The following is a 23,492-nucleotide window of genomic DNA, read 5'->3' on the forward strand; positions in this document are numbered from 1 at the left end:
AGGGAGATGGGTACAGATCACTCAACACCTGCTGGAGACTGAAAGAAGACTGAGGGAAATAGAGAGGAGGGGCTAGGATATACTGTCCCAAAGTTTTGTTTTCAGTCTCCACCTGCTGGTCATGATTAGATATATACCCAATCGTAAAGTTAACCTCTACTGGTCTGGAGAGTGCTAAAGAATTGTAATTTTAAGGTGTTATATTTGGGAGGATGGGCTAAAGAACTAAGGAAATAAATAAAATAAGTAAATGGTATAGAAGGGGTACAAGTGGATTGATTTTTTACTCCGTCAAAAATTACAAACACTAGGGTAGTGTCTTGCAAACTGTTTCCAGCCGTGGCACACTAAACAGTTGGCCAAGGCTTGAGGGCACCCAAAAGTGCGTGGACATCGACATGATGACATCATGTGCGTGTGTGGCATCAAGTCTACATCTGCGCGTGCGTGAAGACCCTAAAGATGGGTCCTTGAGCTGGCAGTATGTGGGAGGGGGTCAACAGGAGAGACACGGAGAGGCGTCGGTGCTGGCTGACTGTCTACAGGACGTGCCTCTCTCCAACGCTTGTAGGTAGTAAGCTGGCACCAGTGATGACTCTCCTTGTCGATGTCATATGGCACACTTCGAATCCCACCGTGGCACACAGTTTGCGATTCATTGGACCAGGGGCACTCGATGACGTTACTCTGCAATCACCTACTACTCTGCAAGTACATAAACTGTCTAAGTTTTGGGCATTCTTTTAGACTCTTCTCTTACGTTTGAAGATCAAACTTCTAATTTATGAAGGAAGATTTTATATATTGAGGAAACTTAAGCTTGTGAAGTTGTGCTTTTTTGAACATTTTGCACTGTTGGTTCAGATGTTAGTGTTACCTCAACTCAATTACTGTAATTCATTATATTTGCTCCAGAATACTGCAGTTAGATTGATTTTTGGTCTAAAAAGATATGAAAGTGTTGCATTAGCATATAAGAATCTTCACTGGTTATCAGTTGAGAGGCAAATTAAGTTTAAATCATCTTTCATAGCTCATTGTCTATTACAGACTGACTCTTCAGATAATCCGATTTTGCTTTCTTCTCATTTGCATTATTTTTCACCAGATTATGTGGTGCTTTATTACTACATTTTCTACAGATTAGAGGAGTACGGTATAAATGATAGAACAACTCCTCTTTTGCTTACGTTGCTATTACAATTTGGAATAATCTTCCTGTTTACATTAGGACTGATATCAATTAATTAAGGTTTTGTAAAAATTTTAAAACTTTTTTATATGACTTGCTGAAATATTCTTATTATGATGATATTCTAATTATTGTTTTTGTATTTCCCACAGATTTTACGGCCTTTTTGAATGTAAATCGCCTTGAACTTTTAGTATATTGCGATTAATAAGTTGTATATTAGATTAGATTCAGTTAAGCTCTGGAACATGTTGCCAGAGGTTGTGGTAAGAGCGGTTAACTTAGCTAGTTTTAAGAAAGGTTTGGAGAATTTCCTGGAGGAAAAGTCCATAGTCTGTTATTGAGACAGACATGGGGGAAGCCACTGCTTGCCCTGGATCAGTAGCATGGAATTCAAGTTCAAGTTTATTATTTTTAATATACCGACCATCAACAGGTATCTAGCCGGTTTACAATGCTAAAAAAAAAAAATTAAAATTAAAATAATACTTATAAAAGGGGGGAAGAATGAACATTAAAGACGTTTTACAAAGACAAACATGAGACTGGGGGTTAAAAGAAAAATAAGGGGGGTAAAGTTACATTGTTCTAATTAATGGGGAAGGAAACAAAAAAAAAAAAAAAAGGTGAGAAGAGGTGAGGGGACATGTTGCTACTCTTTGGATTTTGGCCAGGTACTGACCTAGTAAGGTTCTTATGTTGGGTGCCAAGGGCAAATTCTATAATGAGATCTGGAAGTCCATCAATAAAAGCAAGATCGATTGCCTCAAACTTGAAGGTCTTTGGGTGCTGGATTTATTTTTTCTGTGTTTTGTACTTTGATACCCTCTCTCTGTTTATGCACACATGTTAAAGAATGAGGTGGGAGTATCATTCAAAAGATAACAATTCACTCCCTTGGAAAATCATAAATAAAGGCTCAAAAATGCTCAAATTAGAAATAAAAATAGGTTATCTTACCTCCTTATTCCCTAGCATGTCTGTGCCAATTTTTGTCCGTGGTTTATTAATAATATGGATTATGCCATTAGCAGCTGGTAGGTTTGAATACATAATCCGATATAATTCTTCGGGTGCAGACTGGAAACTAAAGTCCTTGAAGGAGAAGCAGAAGAAGATTGGTATATGTACAACTGTTCGTTACATTTGCATATGGACAAGGCAGTATATTAGCTCCGAGGGGGGAGGGGAGTGGAGAGATAGTGAAACGTCATGTTCCATGGAGATTGGGGCTCCTTCTCAGGACTCGCCCCGCAGTTACTCTTTTGGGCTTTGTGGAAGCATATCAATCAAACGTCTGTTATGCGGAATTAGCAAAGAGGACAAGGTAAGGAGATCAACGCTCAGAATCCTCAGAGCCAATCCTACTGCCGTCTTAACCACTCTCCTATCAAGTCACAGAAATTTTGACTACTGTCCCATGGAAATCCCATGACAACTTCTTCCATCGCCATGGGTTTCCCACAATCCCCATTCCTGTCTACTTCTGGTTATATTGTTACTACAATGTACGAGCGGTGTATGTCAAACTATCTGTTTTGTAGATGACCTTGAGTGAATCTCTTCTAAAGGGCAAACAATAAATCTTAATAAAATTTAAAAAATGCACATCCTTAAACTCTGTCAAAAATTACAAAGACTAGGGGACACTCGATGAAATTACAGGTAAATACTTTTAAAGCCAATAGGAGGAAATATTTTGTCACTCAGGGAATAGTTAAGTTCTGGAACGTGGATAGTATATCTGGTTTTAAGAAAGGTTTGGACAATTTCCTGAAGGAAAAGTCCATAGTCTGTTATTGAGAAAGACACGGGGGAAGCCACTGCTTGCCCTGGATCGGTAGCAAGGAATATTGATACTCCTTGGATTTTGGTCAGGTATTAGTGACCTGGATTGGCCACCATGAGAATGGGCTACTGGGCTTGACGGACCATTGGTCTGACACAGTGAGGCTATTCTTATGTTCTTGCCAGCTTAGTCACTAATAACTGAGTTCCAAACACTAAAGTAAGTTCTGCTAAAAATAAAACTATTGTAAACCAGTAATGTCCATACTCAAATCTGAAAGATCATTTAAAAAAGCATAAAGAGGGTAAGTTCTATAGCATTTTCAGCATGTGAAGTATGTTTCTTACATGAAACATGGCTATTATGCACGCTAAGAAGAGAAAGTGTATTTATGCAGACATTCCTGGGGGTAGTGTTTAGGAAGAGCTGCGAGGTCTACATGTGCACACACATAGGGCTGGATTCTGTAAATGATGCCCAAAGATAAGAACATAAACATTGCCATAGTGGGACAGACCAAAGGTCCATCGAGCCCAGTATCCCAGTGGCCAACCCAGGTCCCAAGTACTTAGCTAGATCCCAAGTAGTAAAACAGATTTTATGTTGCTTATCTTAGGAATAAGCAGTGGATTTCCCAAAGCCATATCAATCATGGCCTATGGACTTCTCTTTTAGGAAATTAGCCAAACCTTTTTAAAACTCTGCTAAGCTAACTGATTTCACCACATTCTCCGGCAATGAATTCCAGAGTTTAATTACACATTGGGTGAAGATAGGCATTGAAATGATATGAACTAAGCTAGCTAGTATTCTATAAAGGGCACTTGTGGGGAACAACCGTGATGAGACACTAACTTAGCGTGCATGTTGCACCTAACTTTGGATGCAAGCTTTTACTACACGGCTACCAAAGGCTGGTGGACATGTTCATACCCATCTGATGGCAATTACGCACGCAAATGCATGTATTCTATAAAGTTGAACCTATTTTCTGGCCCTAATTCACCCATGCCCTTCCCATGGCCATGTCCCTTTTGGGGTTGCACGTTTGAAGTTTAGGTGTGCATATTATAGAATAAGGCATAGGGCAGATCCACACAGCGGTGTAGTAGAATAAGGCATAGGGCAGATCCACACAGTGGCGTAGTAAGGGAGAGTGGGGCGGTCCACCCTGAGCGCCGTCTTGTGGGGGGCACTGGCACCCGTCCTCCCCCCCCCCACTACCCTGCGCGGGCGTCCCTTCCCTCCTTCCTCTTTAATGTTCACAGCACAAGCAGCAACCCCAACCTGCTGCTCATGCCAGTGTTGGCTCTTCCTCTGATGTCGCTTCCTGGACCCGCACCCAGGAAGTGACATCAGAGGAAGAGCAGAAGCTGGCGTGAGCAGCAGGCTAGGGTTGCTGCTCGCGCCGGGAATGTTAAAAAGGTACGGGGAAGGGATAGGCGCATGCGTGACAAGAGGGACAGAGAAGAGGGTGGGGGAGGGGTGCCACCGCCCCAAGCACCTCTCACCCTAGTTACACCACAGGATCCACATGTAACTCTTAATTACTGCCAATTGAGTGCTTATTAATGTTAATAATCAATTGTTATCACTTAGCTATGTACAGAATATAAGGGATGATACTCTGCATTATACTGTCTTGGTCAAACAGAGATATAAGGTTTGCTGCTACATACCACATAAAAAGCATTCAAATGAGGGACCAGATCTCCCCATTCCCTGTTCTGAAACTCCACTGCTTCTCCAGCTAGTGTCCACAGGGTTTTTATTCTAATTAAATCTGTCAATAGATGTTGGCCAGGGATGATGTGCAGCTTGCATAAACGTTGGGTCATCGCTTCCTATTGAAAAGAGAGATTTGCTTCAGAAAGTTAAAATCCATCAAAAAGCTACCGATTTCACAGCCAATTACATTGTCCGCCTTTTATTTTCCCCATAAGAGTAACGTTTCCTCATTCCATTATTAAGGGCACCATTCTACAAAAGCTGGTATTGTTCCAATTTTTTAATCCTGCACAGTTCTCTGGGATTTCCTCGGGCTATAAACGGCCAGTTATGTGTTGTGCACAGCTCCTTCCAATAGCTTTCGTGAGTGCTATTTCAGCAGCAGCCCTACCCTTGGCTCATAAGAGCCCACGCCAGGACTTAAACCCAGAGAAAATTGTCCACAAATCCAAAAGGAATTATCTAGATAACATTGGCCATTATCCACATGCTTTTCAGATCGTCCTGGGGAAATGAATGAATGAAACATGGGCAGAGCAGCAAGTTATCTGAAGACCAGCTGAAGGGATGGAGTCAGAGTGTAAGAAACTAGATTTTTACACTGAGGTGGCGGCAAACCCCAGGAACGTACTTCAAGGAATGGTGGTAGGGGTCTAAACTGTGAGAATATTCAAGAATGCTAGGAACAGATAAAGGTACCTTTAGTGGCCGAGGAAGGGAGAAAAAAAAGACCAAAACTAACGGCCTCTTTTACAAAGCTGTGCAAGCGGCTGTCGCACGGCAACAGCCCTGAAGCCCTTTAAATCTCTATGGGCTTCGGGGTCATTAGCGCAACACAGCCGCTAACGCGGCTTTATAAAAGAGGTCATAAGTAGCAACACAAACGGGTAGACCATGTGGGCCAAGTGAAGCTAATCTATAGACATCTATTGGCCAGATGTTGGTTAAAATGCAGGCTGTAGTATTTAAATTTATTCAGAACGCTATCTGGTTAATATTAATCAGATAGTGTTCCGAATATTGCTGTTATCCAGATTGTAGAATATAGCCTATCACAGAGACATGGTTCAGTGAATCACATGGATGGGATGCAAACATACCGGGATATAATCTTTTTAGGAAGGACAGAGATGGTCATAAAGGTGTAGGAGTAGCTCTCTATGTAAAGATCAATATCCAAGCGACCGAAATGCAAGGGACCTGGGGAGAGGAAGAAGCGATATGGATTGCTCTGAAAAGAGAAGATGGAACTTCTATCTACGTGGGTGTAGTCTACAGACCTCCGACTCAATCGCAGCAAATTGATAAGGATCTGATTGTGGGTATCCAAAAGTTTGGAAGGAAAGAGGAGGTTCTGCTGTTGGGAGATTTCAACCTGCCAGAAGCGGACTGGAATGTTCCGTCTGCGGAATCGGAAAGAAGTAGGGAGATTGTGGATGCCTTTCAAGAGGCTCTGCTCAGACAAATGGTGATGGAACCCACAAGGGAAAAAGTGATATTGGATCTGGTCCTCACAAATGGAGAGAGTATCTCTAATGTTCGAGTGGGTGCTCACCTGGGTAGTAGCGATCATCAAACGGTTTGGTTTGATATAACGGCTAAAGTGGAGAGCGGCCGCACGATACTTAAAGTCCTAGATTTCAAACGTACGGACTTTAATGCAATGGGAAAGTACCTGAAGAAAGAGCTGTTAGGATGGGAAGACATAAGAGAAGTGGAAAGACAGTGGTCTAAGCTGAAAGGAGCGATAAAAATGGCTACGGACCTTTATATGAAGAAAATCAATAAAAACAAGAGAAAAAGGAAGCCGATATGGTTCTCCAACCTAGTGGCTGAGAAAATAAAGGCGAAAGAGTTGGCGTTCATGAAATATAAAAAAACCCAAGAAGAGGAGAGCAGAAAGGACTACAGGGTGAAACTGAAAGAAGCCAAGAGAGAGATACGTTTGGCGAAGGCACAGGCGGAAGAACAAATGGCTAAAAATGTAAAAAAGGGAGATAAAAATTTTTTCAGATATATTAGTGAAAGGAGGAAGATAAAAAATGGAATTGCTAGGCTAAAAGATGCTGGGAACAAATATGTGGAGAGTGATGAGGAGAAAGCAAATGTGCTAAACAAATACTTCTGTTCTGTGTTCACAGAAGAAAATCCTGGAGAAGGACCGAGATTGTCCGGCAAAGTTACACGAGAAAATGGAGTAGATTCTGCGCCGTTCACGGAGGAGGGTGTTTATGAGCAACTTGAAAAACTGAAGGTGGACAAAGCGATGGGACCAGACGGGATCCATCCCAGGATACTAAGGGAGCTCAGAGAGGTTCTGGCGAGTCCTATTAAAGACTTGTTCAACAAATCTCTGGAGACGGGAGTGATTCCTGGGGATTGGAGGAGAGCGGATGTGGTCCCTATTCATAAAAGTGGTCACAGGGATGAAGCAGGAAACTACAGGCCGGTGAGCCTCACTTCAGTTGTTGGAAAAATAATGGAAGTGTTGCTGAAAGAAAGGATAGTGTATTTCCTTGAATCTAATGGGTTACAGGATCCGAGGCAACATGGCTTTACAAAAGGTAAATCGTGCCAAACGAACCTGATTGAATTTTTTGATTGGGTGACCAGAGAGCTGGATCGAGGACATATGCTAGATGTAATTTACTTGGATTTCAGCAAAGCCTTTGATACAGTTCCTCATAGGAGGCTGTTGAACAAACTTGAAGGGCTGAAGTTAGGACCCAAAGTGGTGAACTGGGTCAGAAACTGGCTGTTGGACAGACGCCAGAGGGTGGTGGTTAATGGAAGTCGCTCGAAGGAAGGAAAGGTGACTAGTGGAGTCCCTCAGGGTTCGGTGCTGGGGCCAATCCTGTTCAATATGTATGTAAGTGACATTGCTGAAGGGTTAGAAGGAAAAGTGTGCCTTTTTGCAGATGATACCAAGATTTGTAACAGAGTAGACACCGAAGAGGGAGTGGAAAATATAAAAAAGGATCTGCAAAAGTTAGAGGAATGGTCTAATGCCTGGCAACTAAAATTCAATGCAAAGAAATGCAGAGTAATGCATTTGGGGATTAATAATAGGAAGGAACCGTATATGCTGGGAGGAGAGAAGCTGATATGCACGGACGGGGAGAGGGACCTTGGGGTGATAGTGTCCGAAGATCTAAAGGCGAAAAAACAGTGTGACAAGGCAGTGGCTGCTGCCAGAAGGATTCTGGGCTGTATAAAGAGAGGCGTAGTCAGTAGAAGGAAGAAGGTGTTGATGCCCCTGTACAGGTCATTGGTGAGGCCCCACTTGGAGTATTGTGTTCAGTTTTGGAGACCGTATCTGGCGAAAGACGTAAGAAGACTTGAGGCGGTCCAGAGGAGGGCGACGAAAATGATAGGAGGCTTGCGCCAGAAGATGTATGAGGAGAGACTGGAAGCCCTGAATATGTATACCCTAGAGGAAAGGAGAGACAGGGGAGATATGATTCAGACGTTCAAATACTTAAAGGGTATTAACGTAGAACAAAATCTTTTCCAGAGAAAGGAAAATGGTAAAACCAGAGACATAATTTGAGGTTGAGGGGTGGTAGATTCAGGGGCAATGTTAGGAAATTCTACTTTACGGAGAGGGTGGTGGATGCCTGGAATGCGCTCCCGAGAGAGGTGGTGGAAAGTAAAACTGTGACTGAGTTCAAAGAAGCGTGGGATGAACACAGAAGATTTAGAATCAGAAAATAATATTAAAGATTGAACTAGGCCAGTTACTGGGCAGACTTGTACGGTTTGCGTCTATGTATGGCTGTTTGGAGGAGGATGGGCAGGGGAGGGCTTCAATGGCTGGGAGGGTGTAGATGGGCTGGAGTAAATCTTAACAGAGATTTTGGCAGTTGGAACCCAAGCACAGTACCGGGTAAAGCTTTCGATTCTCGCCCAGAAATAGCTAAGAAGAAAAAAAAAAAAATTTAAATTGAATCAGGTTGGGCAGACTGGATGGACCATTCGGGTCTTTATCTGCCGTCATCTACTATGTTACTATGTTAGCCTGTTCTACCTATATATTCAGTGGTGCTCATAATATCCATGAATAAAAATGCGTGTTTGCTTGTTGACTATCGAGCCGCGTATTGAGTTAATTTGTGCTCAAAAACAAGCACATCCATCACACTGATTAGCAATTCTATGTATTTTAGTTTCACCGTTGTTACAATTTACCTATACACAGCTTAAAGAACTTTAAATAAAAAGCTCTCAAATTTAATTTTTTGTTGGTTTTGCAATTTTATAATTTCAATTATAATGTGCCACAAAAAACATTTGCTCCGTTTGGTGTGTCAGAGCTAAAAAAAAAAACTTTGGGAGAAACACTGCTCTATACCTTATATTTCACAATTGCATAACCACCACGTGCTCTAGGTCAATTGCTCAATGTATAGCATAAATGACAAGAAAATTAACTAAGCCAAAACAAAAAAATAAATAAAACAAAACAAAACATATATAATAATCAGATAAAATAGAAACCCACTCCTTGCCAGCAAAACAAAAAAATAACAAAACCAATAACATAATAAAAATTGACCAGTCACCCTTCCCATTATCCGAAAGATCCATGGATATGATATTCAAAGAATCAGAAGTCTGGTGTTTCAGCGTACTTACATTTATTTTCAGAGTACTAATCATAGGAACCAAGACTGTGAAAGGCCCCAGTTTTCTCAGCGTTAGTGAACAGCCTGTCTCTGGTAAGAAACATAAGTGCAGTTTGTTACATGCCTGCAGCAATTTTAGCAATTACAACATTCATTTTGGGGTTCAACCACCGTAAACCAGAGCTGAATGCACAATAAAAGTGTGGATGCCTTTTAACGCGACTGAAAGTCTATGGGGCGCTAACACTTGCAGTTAGTGTGGCTTAATGTGGGACATCAGTGTGCAGCAGCCACATATTTAACACGGCAGCCACTGGGGACGACCCCAGCATTTGTCTTTACAGGACTTTGTTTAAAGTTCCATTAGACGGTAATAAGTGGTCCTGTGTTAACCGTATGTGTATTGGTTTGTGCACGATATTTGCAGAGTACAAATCGCAACACGCCTTCCATGTCCATTCTCCACCCTCACACAAAATGCACTTATCCCCTGATATTGTATATATGGTGACTAATTATTTAATGACAGAATCAAAGTGGAATTGACCCAATCAGAATGGTGCGCATTAAACAAAAGTGTCCTTTAACTCATCTGATAAATCCAAATGCCTTTATTCATCCAAAGCATCATAAAATTCATCCAATGACTCAATGACCCGACCTGCGCATGTTTCGGCCTATCCGCTCTGCCTCAGAAGTATGCTGAAGCAGCTGCACAGGGACACCAAAATCAGCAGCGGCACACAAACTCTACCTTGCTACTTTCCAGTTCAATTTTCTGGTTGCTTGTGACACTTTTGTTTAGTGCGCACCATTCTGATTGGGACAATTCCACTTTGGTTATGTGCTTTTGAGTTTGTGGTTTTGTTTCCCCCGTTTTATTTTGTCATTATTTAATGAGCCAATTGATGGCCATAATTGGACACTAAGAAGCAATTATCGACACCAATTCACACTACTTTTTAAGGGTATGCTATAAAGTGGTACGCATAAACTCTAATGTGCCAATCTGAGAAGGAGGCGCGACCATGGAACGGGCATAGGTGGGCCGTGAGCATGCCTATAAATTATGCACACTGTTATACAGTGGCGTAGCAAGGGGCCACCCCACTCTCATCTTCACTTCCTACTCCTTCCCTGCCCCCCCCACTCAATGCGCAACCCTTCCTCTACCTCTAACTTTCCACCACCAGCCAGCCCACACTCTCTGACAACCATGTGTGATTCCATAAAGCAGGTGTGTCCTCGAAAAGGAGGACATGTCCAGGGAAGTCCAGACATCTGGTAACCCTAACCATGCCATTCTCTGCCCCTAACCATGCCTACTTTTCAGGTAGGCATTGGAGGGTGCCTTGACTTATGCGTCATTAGGCGCTGCTCTGAGTTCCCAAGTGGAACTCTTAATTAGATTTTTTTTTTTTTTTTTTTTAAATCATCAATTAACGTCAATGGTGCAATTACTACGCCATTTAAGCTAATTAAAACAATTTGGGTTGCGCATGGATTTTAGTTAGCCATCACTAGGCATCTGAAATTTGGGTGCTTAGCGGTATCTAATGTAGGCGTCCTTTATGGAATCTGTCCTAAGTGTCAATTTTTTTCAGCACCAATTTTTGAGGGTCATTTACTGAATTCGGCCCTTCGTGTGCCAGTTTTTGTGAAATTCTAAATCATTAGAGCTTTGCATTATAGCAGCTCATTAATTTTAAGTTCATATAAACTTTCACATGTGAAGGGGCAATATTTGCAAATGTTTTCACTAATAAGGCCTAGGCACAAAAGAATATACACAACACTGAAATGGCACAATTTTTTCGTGTTTCAGGGAAGAAAAGCAAGTTTAATATCTTTATGAAGTGCACCCTTTAAGGTGCAGAGGATCTCAGGAGTAATCCATGAGTGACAACAGGCATTGCCAATTCCCATAGAAATCTGAAAACCACTATACTTAGTGCTCCCTCTCCCATTAGATCTTTTCCGTTCATCCTTACAGCAAAAGACCAGTCCTTCACAATAGCGATTTCAAGATCTCTTCCCGCTCAGGATGCGACAAAAATTACAGATTTCCAGTTCCCAAATCTGAAGACCTTTTCCTGTTTTTATGCTGTAAATTTTGTAATACTAAGCTGGGAAACTTTTTATAAAGCTAAAACCATTCAGATTTTTAAACGGCCTGTTTAAGGCTCCCTCAGACACAATTTCATGTTTCTGATAAAGGTGGAAACACGTCAGAGGGAAGGCTTAGGGCTGGTTTGAGCAGCAGGTATGAGTTTCTGCTTCCTGCCAGCAAAGAACGAAAAGATTTAAATGGTATGGAGAGGTGTAGTGTGTGAAGTTGACAGACCCTTCAGAGGAGGGGGAAGAGATGTTGGCAATCTTCAGCTGGTGGGGTTGGGGAGCACCACCAGCCATGTTAGAGATGTGTCCACCTGGGCCTACCTGTGGCTATGCTAATGGCTAACTGTGTTATACTTTGTATATATACATAAAGTTTTTTTGCGTATTGGATTTAATTGTGTATGTAAAACTGTGCTCCATCTAGAATTTGAGCTTTCAGGCAGAAATTCATTGTGTTCACTCCTTTTCCTTCCCTTCACAAGTGAACAAACATTCTGGAAGGTTCTCAAAGCTTCTATATATACTTAGGTGAGACTTACCAAATAATTTCAGAGCATCGGTCAGCTTCTTTGTATGAATTCCTTGGGTGTTCAGCTTCTGAACCTCAGTCATGATATTTCCGTAACAGCTTTTGCCATTTCCAACCTCTCCTTCTTTACAGATACAACTAAACAGCAAAAAGCAGAGGGACAAAATTGCATGATACCAATGACAGAAATAAAGGATAAAGAATCATTTCTGTCGGTACATCCAAAGCAGTTTACATACATTTTATGCAGGTACTTTCTCTGTCCCCAGTGGGCTTTCAATCTTCATTTTGTACGTGGGGCAATGGAGATTTAAGTGCAGTGGCATAGTAAAGGGCAGTAGTGCCCCTCCCCTGCTCTCTTTCTCGTCCTCCCTTCCCTTTTTAACTTCTCTGGCGTGAGCAGCATGCCCATGTCGGTGTCGGTTCGACCTCTGACTCCACTTCCTAGGTGCAGGTCCCGGAAGTGACATTAGAGAGAGCACTGAAGATAATGGGGGTAGCAATCTCACGCCGGGGAAGTAAAAAGGTAGGGGGAAGGCAAGGGGTGCGTGTGTGCGCAGCAAGGAGAGGAGCGAGGGGGGAAGAGGTGGAGGAGTGCCACACCCTTAGGAAGACTGCGCCCGAGGAGGACCACCCCCCTGTACTCCCCTTACCACGCCACTGGTTAAGTGAAATGAAGAGGACAACACAGGCCAAGATAACTGGTAGTGAAAATTATGAAATCTGGGTCGTTTTTGTCTGCCACGTTACTGTATGGTCAAACAAAGAGGCCAATGAAGTTTGCCAGAAATTTGGTGAGTAATGCGTATAAGCCCCTCCTCCAGCAAACAGCAGCCATACTATCCCCAACAACAATTTTGCAAAAACTTTAACTACGCGTCATTAAGGGTTGCAGAAGCATCCTTGCGGATGTCCGGATAGCTCCCAGGAGGTGAAAAGATGGTTTCAGCCACACATATGGCTCTAACAAAGGAACTAGCTTTTCACCTCTTTGGAGCTAGGTGAACACACGTAAGGACGCTTCTGCAACCCAGCTCTGAAACCATCTCATTCTGCTGGACTATTCTCTGGCTTCTCCTTTTCTCATCCTAAAGTCACATCCTGGAATCAAGAAGTCGGAGCCCAGCGGAACAAACCTCTGAGAAAGAGCTGCTAAATCCTAATTGCTTGTTTTCGGTTTTCCATCAGGAACCCTGAGGAAGGCAAAGTTCTGCCAAAACATGGCCCGTGTACAGTCTGGGAGCAATTAGTGTATTGTGGGATCACTTCGATATATGTTTTTCTGCATTGAAGACTTTTTAATTTTGATGTTTTTATATGATATTTTGACCACAATAAACTTTTGAATCTGAGGACTTCTGTTACATCCAGGGACTACTGTTCCACTTTTTCTTTTTGATTTATCAGTGTTATCATGGAACACAGGTCCCCTTTCTTTTGTTTTGGGCTTGCTCTAATCTATGGTGATTCACAGATACCTAGTTTAGACATATTGGACGTAAGATGGTATCCACTGTCAGTGGTACAACTGCTCTGAAGATGAGTGAAAGATTATATTTTCCACTGTGCTCAATATGCACTAGAGAATGACACAGTGACAAAATTCACAACCATTCCCATCCCCGTGGATAACTGCGGGAAACAATCCAGTGTCAGTCCTTCTACACCAGCATTCCTCATTGCCAGGCTTGAGGATGAGTGGCTGGGCCCCATTCATACTCTGATTCTTATGTGAGCCACTGTGATATCACTAATGAGGTTGGCTCTTATTGGTGGAATAAAGCATTATGACATCACAGTTTCAACTCTGGATACCAGAGACTGTCATTCTTTAGTGTCTATCTCAACCTCAGTCCTTCTACACCAGCATTCTTCAATGCAAGGCTTGAGGGTTCAGTGGCTTTGCACATTCATGCTCAGATTCTTATGTGAGGCAAGTAGAAGATAATGAACCATTGTGACATCACTGATGAGGTTGGCTCATTGGTGGAATAAAGCATTCTGACATCATAGTATCAGCTCTGGATACCAGAGACTGTCATTCTTTAGTGTCTATCTCAACCTCAGTCCTTCTACACCAGCATTCTTCAATGCAAGGCTTGAGGGTTCAGTGGCTTTGCACATTCATGCTCAGATTCTTATGTGAGGCAAGTAGAAGATAATGAACCATTGTGACATCACTGATGAGGTTGGCTCATTGGTGGAATAAAGCATTCTGACATCATAGTATCAGCTCTGGATACCAGAGACTGTCATTCTTTAGTGTCTATCTCAACCTCAGTCCTTCTACATCAGCATTCTTCAATGAAAGGCTTGAAGATCAGTGGTTGTGCCCATTCATACTTTGACTCTTCCCTCTCTCCTTAAAGAATGACATGGAAATGGTTTCCCATGGTTGTCCACGAGGATAGGAACGGTAATGAATTTTGTCACCGTGTCATTCTCTACTTTGCACAATCACTCATTTTCTCAGAAAGAAATGGGACTCAAACAAATTCATTGTACATCCACATATTTAGTTAGACCAACTCACAAAGGTAGTGAATCTATAGATGATTTTTCTTTTACTCTCCCCTCACAAGGGTCATAATAGATTATTTTTTTGAAAGAGCACCCATCAGAGATGTTACTGCTTTTCATGGTCATCCCAGGCTGACAAGTACAAGAAGCCTACAAAACAAAATGGGGGGAAAAAATCTCACACAATTTTAAACACCAACTCATTCATCCCAGCAAGTAGAACATGAGCATATGATTTGAGAAACATTGAAAAAAGTCTGCAAAATTCATCTTACTAGTGCTCCTATGTTAACATAATAGAGGACAAAAGCTCGAGGTAGGTGATTGTCCGCCAAGGTAAGGAATCTTAGTGGAACCGAGACTAAACATTAGCACAGTGAATCAAACTGTGTGCCGTGGCACAATAGTAGGCCACAGTGAGATTCTGAGTGTGCCGTGGCCCGCACAGACACTGTTTTGAAAATTGTGGCTTTAGGCGAAGGACTGGTTCCTCCCACACCTAAAAGGTCTTGCTTTGGGTGTTTGGAAAAAAGGGAGAATTTTTGGTCAGGAATACAGCTTAAAGATGGACGTAGTGGTGGTCTGGGCGATTAAATGCCTGAACATACAGGTAGGCCATTCTCGGATGGTTTTTTTGAGAATGAACATTTCCCTGCTGCCGACTTAGGCCAAAAAGTGACTTAGACATTTTATTTTATTATGACCCTCTACATGTTTATGGTTATTATCCAGACTTGATATACCGCAGTTAACTGTCCAGCAGATCAATGTAGTTTACAAAAAACTACAAACAATAACAAAGACTGAGGAAACTAGGAAAAGAGTGCCATTAAAAGATAGGACACTCAAACAGTTCCCCCCCCCCAAAAAAAAAAAAGATAAAAATGTTTTTTTGGGAGAAACTGGCGCATAGAAAAGACATTAAGGGCCTGATTCTATAAACCAGGGGTGTCAAATGTTGGTCCTCGAGGGCCGCAATCCAGTCGGATTTTCAGGATTTCCCCAATGAATATCCATGAGATCTATTAGCATACAATGAAAGCATGTATATGGAGAATCTTCGGAGTTGGAAATCTTAGGTGAAAATCCTTAGGCTCTTAAATTGAAACCCAAAAAAGAAACCGGGCTTCTCAACTGTGGGGGTTGCAACCTGGCATGGAGAGGCAGACTAGATAGGCCATATTGTCTTTATCTGCCCTCATAATACCTATTCTTAAACAGGCAGTGCGTCCGCGCCTTCAATCTAGGTACTGTTACTTCTTGATTTGCAGTAATATGTCATCGTCACATAGGTGTCTATGTATCGCTATATAATAGCGCCAAAAGATATGCATTGTCTATCTCTAAACCCGTGCGCCTTGTTATGAAATTAACCCCTAAACACAAACTACAGAAATATAACCCTGTCCTTAGTGACTTTCATTCGTTAGATGCAATTACTTACTCTGCCAGGAGTTCTATAAACGCACATGGTTGAATTTTCAAGGCAGCCACCATTATTGTCCATGCAAGGATTGATTGCCACACAAACTTTCCCATCTCCTTGGTAGCCAGATTTGCAACTGCATCTATATTGCCTTTGCCCAAGGTTTTCGCAGGTAGCTAGAGAGGAGCAAGGTGAGGGTATACAGGGATTCCCAGCTGAAAAGAAAAAAATGGTAAAACAAAATGTCAAAGATGAATTTTAAAATACTGCCAGTGATGAATCACTAGCTGAACTGAGAGAAGTATTTTTCTCATCATTTTTTTCTATTTTATGACTTAGTACAACCATCATTAGAATTCGTTATTGGCGCTTTCTGCTTATGACTTGAATATTTGTCAATGGGGAGCTGTCAAGCTGAGAGTTTTTCTGATGCTCTTTCCTCCATATTGAAGATTTATCTATAATTGCCTGGGGTTGCTTATGTGATGTTGTCTATTATAATCAATAGAAGAGTTGAATAGCACAAAAAAATATATATTTCCTTCTGTCTCCTACCATCACAATTTATTGCACATCGTAATCCAAATCTGACCACGCTCTTTCAGAATGCTTTCGACTCCTAACTCCTCTCACCTTGGGTTCTGCATCCCCAACCCTATATGTCACATCTGTCTGTCCAAGTTAGTTTGTAAGCCCTTCCAATCAGGGACCGTCTATTAAATACCAAAATGTACAGCGCTGCCCTTCTCTTGGGATACTAGGTTTCTTTGCATCTTTGTTCCTACAAGGCGAATTGGTGAAGTACAGCTGAACTTAAAGAGGGAAAACCCCTTCTAGGACCTATTTACATTATAATGGGGTTGATCTCCTTGCCAGTGTTATTTGTTAGGTATTATAGAATTTAAAAGTTGTAATGAAGAAAGAGGAAAAGGAGGCCTTCTTCAGAAAACAAGCCCCACAAATTGCCACCATCCTTGAAAACTCCCCCCCTCCCCCCAATAATTAGCATGGACAAAAATATCAGCTGGAGTTTTAGCAGGTTTGGAAGAACAGCATCGCCTACAAGGTGGAACAGATAAACTGGTCCACCGTTTCCTAACGTGAGCCCAGTATCTATGGATGCTATGAATGTGACATGATCTTACGTTGACATGCGACACCACGGCGGCTGTAACCTGGCATGCATTCACATATAGCGCTGCCATCTTCCCTTTCGATGCAACGAGCGTTATCGCCACAGTTTAAGGCCTGACACGAGGGCAGTTCTGAAATTTGAAGAAATAGGGCAACACGCTGTTAAGTCAGAATGAACATACAAGAATAGAAAAAGGCGATTTCATGTTAAAGAACTGGTTAGATAATCATCATTGGTAATAGGGGTGTTTACAGATCATCACAACCCGTACTTCAGACTTTCTTATGTAGCCTCTTCTCAATAGAGCCAGGTGTTCCACTAAGTTTTCGGACCCTATTTGGCAATACCATTGTGTACTTTTATACTACTAGAGAAACTCCTTTGTCTTGTACAGTATGTTTTGGAAGTGAGTGTAGGAGTAAATACTTCTCTCTCCTGCCTCCTTAAGGCATCAAGAAAGATTACAACCTCCCTTCTTTTTTTTTAGTTCAATATTTTTATTAATATTTTGTAATAAAAACCAATAACAATGTCTAAGAATATTACAACAGTCAGGATAGTCACGAAAATGCAAATGATATATCTGGTCTAAACATGTTAATACACAGAGTTTAAGAAGGAACTTGAGCTGCTTCCAAATAGTTACCAACGGGTGTCCATAAACGGCTGTGGAAGCCGAAAGAATGAGGAAATAAGTTTCTCCAAAGCATACTATTCATATCTCTTGTATGAACAGAATGAGTTCCACCAAAAGTTGTAATTCAGTAAAGATGCAGAGAGATTTAGAAGGTCTTGAGCATGCACAGATGCATGCTCAAGGCAGGAAGATCTTCTAGCAGCACCGGCATGTCCTGTGGGCTGCGTGCCGGTGCCAGACCGGGGGGGGTGTAAGTTCAAGTTGTTCGGACGGGGGGTGCCAGTTCGCGCGGGGAGGGGGAGCAGCGCCATTGGACTCGGGGGGGGGGGAACGTATCAAAGCGAGTTTCCATTATTTCCTATGGGGAAACTCGCTTTGATATACAAGTATTTTGGTTTACGAGCATGTTTCTAGAATGAATTATGCTCGTAAACTAAGGTTCCACTGTACTTCTATCATATCTTGCCTAAGCCGCCTCTTCTCCAAGATGAAGAGCACTAGTCACTTTATCCTTTCCTCTTAGGGAAGTCATCCCAGGGGACCTTGAGGCTTACCTTGATCACACTTTGGACCTGTATATCCTGCCTGGCAGGTGCAGCTCCCGTTACCAGAGATTCCACCATTACAGATGCCATGTTGGCAATCACACACTGAAACAAAGAGCATCAAACGTTTATCTCTACTTTCTGAAGTTCCAGTGTTGCCCTATATTCCAGCTGTTGGAAAATGAAACAACTGCTGCCAAGCTCTAGACCAGGGGTGTCCAACCTGCGGCCCCGTGAAGTATTTTGTGCAGCCCCAGTCGAGGGCGATGCAATGTTTTCCTCTGCTGCCCCCGGGTGTTTACCATCTTGCCGGTTCCCTCCTCTGTCTTGCTGCAGCGTTTGCGCAACCCCAGAAACATTTTTTTCAGCCAATGCGGCCCAGAGAAGTCAAAATGTTGGACACCCCTGCTCTAGGCCCAATTTAACTCTCCCACTCTGGCTGTTGTTCTTTGGGTCGACTGTGACTCTATTAGTATTCCCAGCTCTTGGAAGACAGATGACACAGAGAGACCTTGTGGGCAGTTAAAGTCAGAGAATCATTAATTCATAGTTCATCTTTATTTGAAATATGGCCCATCTTATTGTATCTAGGCAATTTACAATCTGAGAAAAAGAGGGGAGGGTAAAACAGGGAAAACACAGAGCAGCCTAGATTACATGAAACAATGACAACTAAATACAGTATAAATATGGCAAAGCAGGTAGTTATTTTTTTTTTTACATTAATAAATTTAATGTATTGTATCCTCCTTTCCACAAGAGATCGCTGCAGTACCTTGCCTCATATAACATAACATAACTTTATTTTTCTGCAATTGTTGTGGGACACTCGATCCTGAGGGAGGTGGACAGTCACGTAGCCGGAGGTCGAGAGGACCGGCTGGTGACATGTCTCCCTGGGGCCAGGACAAAGGACATTGCCGACAGAATCGAGAGGATCTTGGACGGAGCCGAAACGGAGGAGACAGCAGTAATTGTTCACGTCGGAACAAATGATGTGAGCCGGAGGAATTTCAGCATGCCTGCGCTAACAGACCAGTTCAGGGTCCTGGGAAGGAAGCTGAAATGGAGGTCACAGAGGATAGCATTCTCAGAAATCCTGCCGGTCCCGAGGGCAGATGCAAGGAGGTAGGCCGAGCTCCAGGAGGTGAATGCGTGGCTGAGGAGGTGGTGCAAGGAGGAGGGCTTCCACTTTGTGAGGAACTGGTCGTCCTTCTGGGGAAAGAGCAAGCTCTACAGGCGGGATGGCCTGCACCTGAGCACGGCGGGAACAAGAATACTAGCAGCCAACGTAAAGAAGGAGATCGAGAGGGCTTTAAACTACAGAGAGGGAGAAAGCCGACAGCTGACCTGATGACGCTTCGGACAGCAGTATCAAGAAAAGATGCTGAATGGGCTGACTGCAGGGAGGAGGACGGGGGTCCGATGGAACTCGCGATCAGACAGCGAGGGAAACACCAGGTAACAGCAACTTGCTGGGAGAAGTCTAAGGGGAAGGGGAAAACAGGGGATTCAGGAGGACAAGATGGCACCAGGGTGCAAACAGAAGGCAATAAGGTGGAGCCACAGGGCAAAGGGGAGACACAAGGCAAGGGGGAACAAACCAAGGCCCAGGGGACGATAAAGGCGGAGGGCACAGCAGAGGCACCGGGAGCGGGAAAACGGCCCGAGACCCAAGGAAAGGCGGCCCAGGTAAAGGCAGAGGTGGAGAACAAACACCGGGACCTACAGTGCTTATACGCAAATGCAAGAAGCCTCATGGCTAAGATGGGTGAACTGGAAGTCATGGCCAAGGGGGAGGACCTGGATATAATAGGAATTACAGAAACCTGGTGGACAGAGGAAAATCAATGGGATGTGGCGCTGCCAGGGTACAAGCTCTACAGGAGGGACAGGACCCACAAGAAGGGGGGGAGGCATAGCGCTGTATATAAAGGACTATATCTACTCGATTGGGATCGATACGGCAACAAAGGCAGAGGAGCTAGAATCGCTATGGGTCAAATTGCCGGGAAAGAAGAGTGCAGACATAAAGCTGGGGCTGTATTATCGCCCGCCTGGTGCGCCAGAAACAATAGGACAAGACTTGGAAGCAGAACTGAGACAGGAATGCAGGACTGGAAGTGTAACAGTGATGGGGAACTTCAACTACCCGGGGATAGACTGGAGTACGGGACACTCCAACTCCACGAGGGAAGCAGGATTCGTAGAAGCTGTGAGGGACTGCTTCATGGAGCAACTAGTCAAGGAACCGACGCGAGGGGATGCTACTCTTGACCTCATCCTTAACGGATTAGGGGGGCCTGCAAGAGGGGTAGAAGTGGGAGGAACACTAGGCAACAGTGATCACAACGTGATCAGATTCACATTAGAAAGGGGGTCACCCATAGTGGGGAGGACCGCAACGATTGCGCTCAACTTCAGGAAAGGGAACTATGTTGCTATGAGGAAAATGGTGGGGAGGAAGCTCAGGAACGGCTTTAGGATGGAGACTGTAGGGAGCGCCTGGACCCTTCTCAGGGACACACTGCAGGAAGCGCAAAAACTGTACATCCCCAGTTTCAGGAAAGGCCGCAAGAACAAGCAGTCAAAAGACCCAGTTTGGATGACACCTGAAGTAAAGAGGGTAATCAGTGACAAGAAAGTGTCCTTCCGGAAATGGAAGAGGGATCCAACGGAGGAAAATCACCAGGAGCACAGGAAATGCCAAAAGGAATGCCACCGAGAGATTAGAAAAGCAAAAGGGAAATACGAGGAGGGGCTGGCCAGGGAGGCGAAAAACTTCAAGGCATTCTTCAGTTACGTAAAGGGGAAGCAACCAGTGAGAGAGGAGGTGGGGCCATTGGACGATGGGGATAGGAAGGGAGTGATTAAGGAGGATAAAGAGGTAGCTGAGAGGTTGAACACGTTCTTCTCGTCGGTCTTCACGAGCGAGGACACGTCCAATATACCGGACTCAGAGGAGCTCATGAGTGGGGAGCAGGCCAAAAGATTGGGGCATATAGAGGTAAGTCAGGAGGATGTCTTCAAGCAGATTGACAGACTGAAAAGCGGCAAATCACCGAGACCGGACGGGATCCACCCAAGGGTTCTAAAGGAACTAAGTCAGGAAATAGCGGGCGCAATCCAGCATGTTTGCAACCTATCCTTGAAAACTGGAGAGGTACCAGAGGACTGGAAACTGGCGAATGTCACACCTATCTTTAAGAAGGGATCGAGAGGTGACCCCGGGAACTACAGGCCGGTGAGCCTGACTTCAGTTATAGGGAAGATGGTGGAAGCAATGATCAAGGACAGCATTTGCGAGCACATCGAGAAAAATGGCCTACTGCGGACAAGCCAGCACGGATTCTGTAAGGAAAGGTCATGCCTGACAAACCTTCTGTACTTCTTTGAGGGAATAAGCAGTCAGGTGGACAAAGGGGAACCCATAGACATCATTTACCTTGATTTTCAAAAGGCCTTTGACAAGGTGCCACATGAAAGGCTGCTTAGGAAGCTGTGGAACCACGGGGTGGGCGGGGATGTACACAGATGAATCAAGCACTGGCTGTCAGATAGACTACAGAGGGTCGGAGTAAAGGGCCAATATTCTGACTGGCGGGGAGTCACGAGCGGTGTGCCGCAGGGATCGGTGCTGGGGCCGCTACTCTTCAACATATTTATCAATGACCTGGAAACGGAGGCAAAGTGTGAGGTTATAAAATTTGCAGACGATACCAAGCCCTGCGCCAGAGTTAGGACCAAAGAGGAGTGTGAGGAACTGCAAAGGGACCTCGATAAGCTGGAGGACTGGGCAAACAAATGGCAAATGCGCTTTAACGTAGATAAATGCAAGGTCATGCACATAGGGAAAAAGAACCCGTTGTTCGAGTATAAAATGGGGAGGAGATTGCTGGAAGACACCGGACTTGAGAGAGACTTGGGTGTGCTAGTGGATCCATCCATGAAACCATCCGCACAGTGTGCAGCAGCCTCGAAGAAAGCCAACAGGATGCTGGGCATCATCAAGAGGGGCATATCAACCAGGACGCGGGAAGTCATCATGCCGCTGTATCGAGCGATGGTGCGCCCACATCTGGAATACTGCGTTCAATATTGGTCGCCGCACCTCAAGAAGGACATGGCAGTTCTTGAGAGAGTCCAAAGGAGGGCAATGAAACTGGTAAGAGGGCTGGAAAACTGCCCATATGCTGAGAGGCTGGATAAACTGGGGCTCTTCTCTCTGGAAAAGAGGAGGCTCAGGGGGGATATGATAGAGACCTTCAAAATACTTAGGAGCATAGAGAGGGTGGACAGGGACAGGTTCTTCAGACTAAAAGGGACGACAGGTACGAGGGGGCACTCAGAGAAACTGAAGGGAGATAGGTTCAAATCAAATGCAAGGAAGTTTTTCTTCACCCAAAGGGTCGTGGACAAATGGAATGCGCTCCCGGAGGAAGTGATCCGGCAGAGTACAGTACAGGGATTCAAACAGGGATTGGACAGATTCCTGAGGGAAAAGGGGATCGTGGGGTACTGAGGGAGGTGCTGGGGTGTTGCATAAGTATAGACAGCTCACCAGGTCGTGCAGGTGCAAGGCCGGAGGGTTAGGACATTGATGGGAAGATAGGACTTCGATGAGAAACCTAGGAGGCAAGGGGGCCCCTTCTGGTGATTAAGGCAGGTCATGACCTGTTGGGCCGCCGCGGGGGCGGACTGCTGGGCGGGATGGACCTCTGGTCTGACCCGGCAGAGGCACTGCTTATGTTCTTATTAAGAATGTGAGACAAAACAAGGCAACAACTCAGCTCATTACCTGAAATAGATAAAATAATTATTATTTTTACTATTTTTTACCAGTTCTTTTACATTTTAACTCACCTGATGTACAGTTAGGACCAAATGCATTTTCATCTGCACATTCTTGACATGCAAAGCCGCTATAGTTCTCCTATAAATATTTCATAAACAAATACATTTAGAATTATCTGAAAAAGGATTCATATGTTCAAGCAGGTGAAAGATTATTTCATAACAGGGAATCTTCCTCTGATTATTTTACTGCCACAAGTGAATATTTTACAGACTATATTAAGAGGAAAATACCTTATATACTGTTGGATAGTAGATATCTGCAAACTGAGGTCCTTGAAGTGGGGTAATTCTTGGAGTTAGCATGTTTGCAAATGGGCTTGGCCTTTAATGCTAGATTAAGTGAACAGATTCCTGATTCATGGATATCAGGGTGTTCTGCTAAGTCTGAGAT

The 23,492-nt window shown here is 43.7% G+C and overlaps 1 protein-coding gene across 2 annotated transcripts in view; it reads right to left on the minus strand.

The window, feature by feature from the left end:
• The window catches only part of STAB1 (stabilin 1), a 238,892-nt gene that overhangs the window by 187,806 nt on the left and 27,594 nt on the right, over nucleotides 1–23,492 (minus strand). For both annotated transcript variants that reach the window (XM_033926301.1, XM_033926300.1), the window contains exons 5-13: nucleotides 23,108–23,177; nucleotides 18,254–18,349; nucleotides 17,073–17,192; nucleotides 15,946–16,142; nucleotides 14,515–14,651; nucleotides 11,992–12,119; nucleotides 9,345–9,424; nucleotides 4,661–4,825; nucleotides 2,153–2,287 (exon numbers count right to left, since the gene is read on the minus strand). In XM_033926301.1, coding sequence (XP_033782192.1) covers nucleotides 2,153–2,287; nucleotides 4,661–4,825; nucleotides 9,345–9,424; nucleotides 11,992–12,119; nucleotides 14,515–14,651; nucleotides 15,946–16,142; nucleotides 17,073–17,192; nucleotides 18,254–18,349; nucleotides 23,108–23,177 — 1,128 coding nt within the window. The remainder of the gene's footprint in view (nucleotides 1–2,152; nucleotides 2,288–4,660; nucleotides 4,826–9,344; nucleotides 9,425–11,991; nucleotides 12,120–14,514; nucleotides 14,652–15,945; nucleotides 16,143–17,072; nucleotides 17,193–18,253; nucleotides 18,350–23,107; nucleotides 23,178–23,492) is intronic.

Source organism: Geotrypetes seraphini, chromosome 17, assembly GCF_902459505.1.
Source record: "Geotrypetes seraphini chromosome 17, aGeoSer1.1, whole genome shotgun sequence".
Taxonomy (NCBI): domain Eukaryota; kingdom Metazoa; phylum Chordata; class Amphibia; order Gymnophiona; family Dermophiidae; genus Geotrypetes; species Geotrypetes seraphini.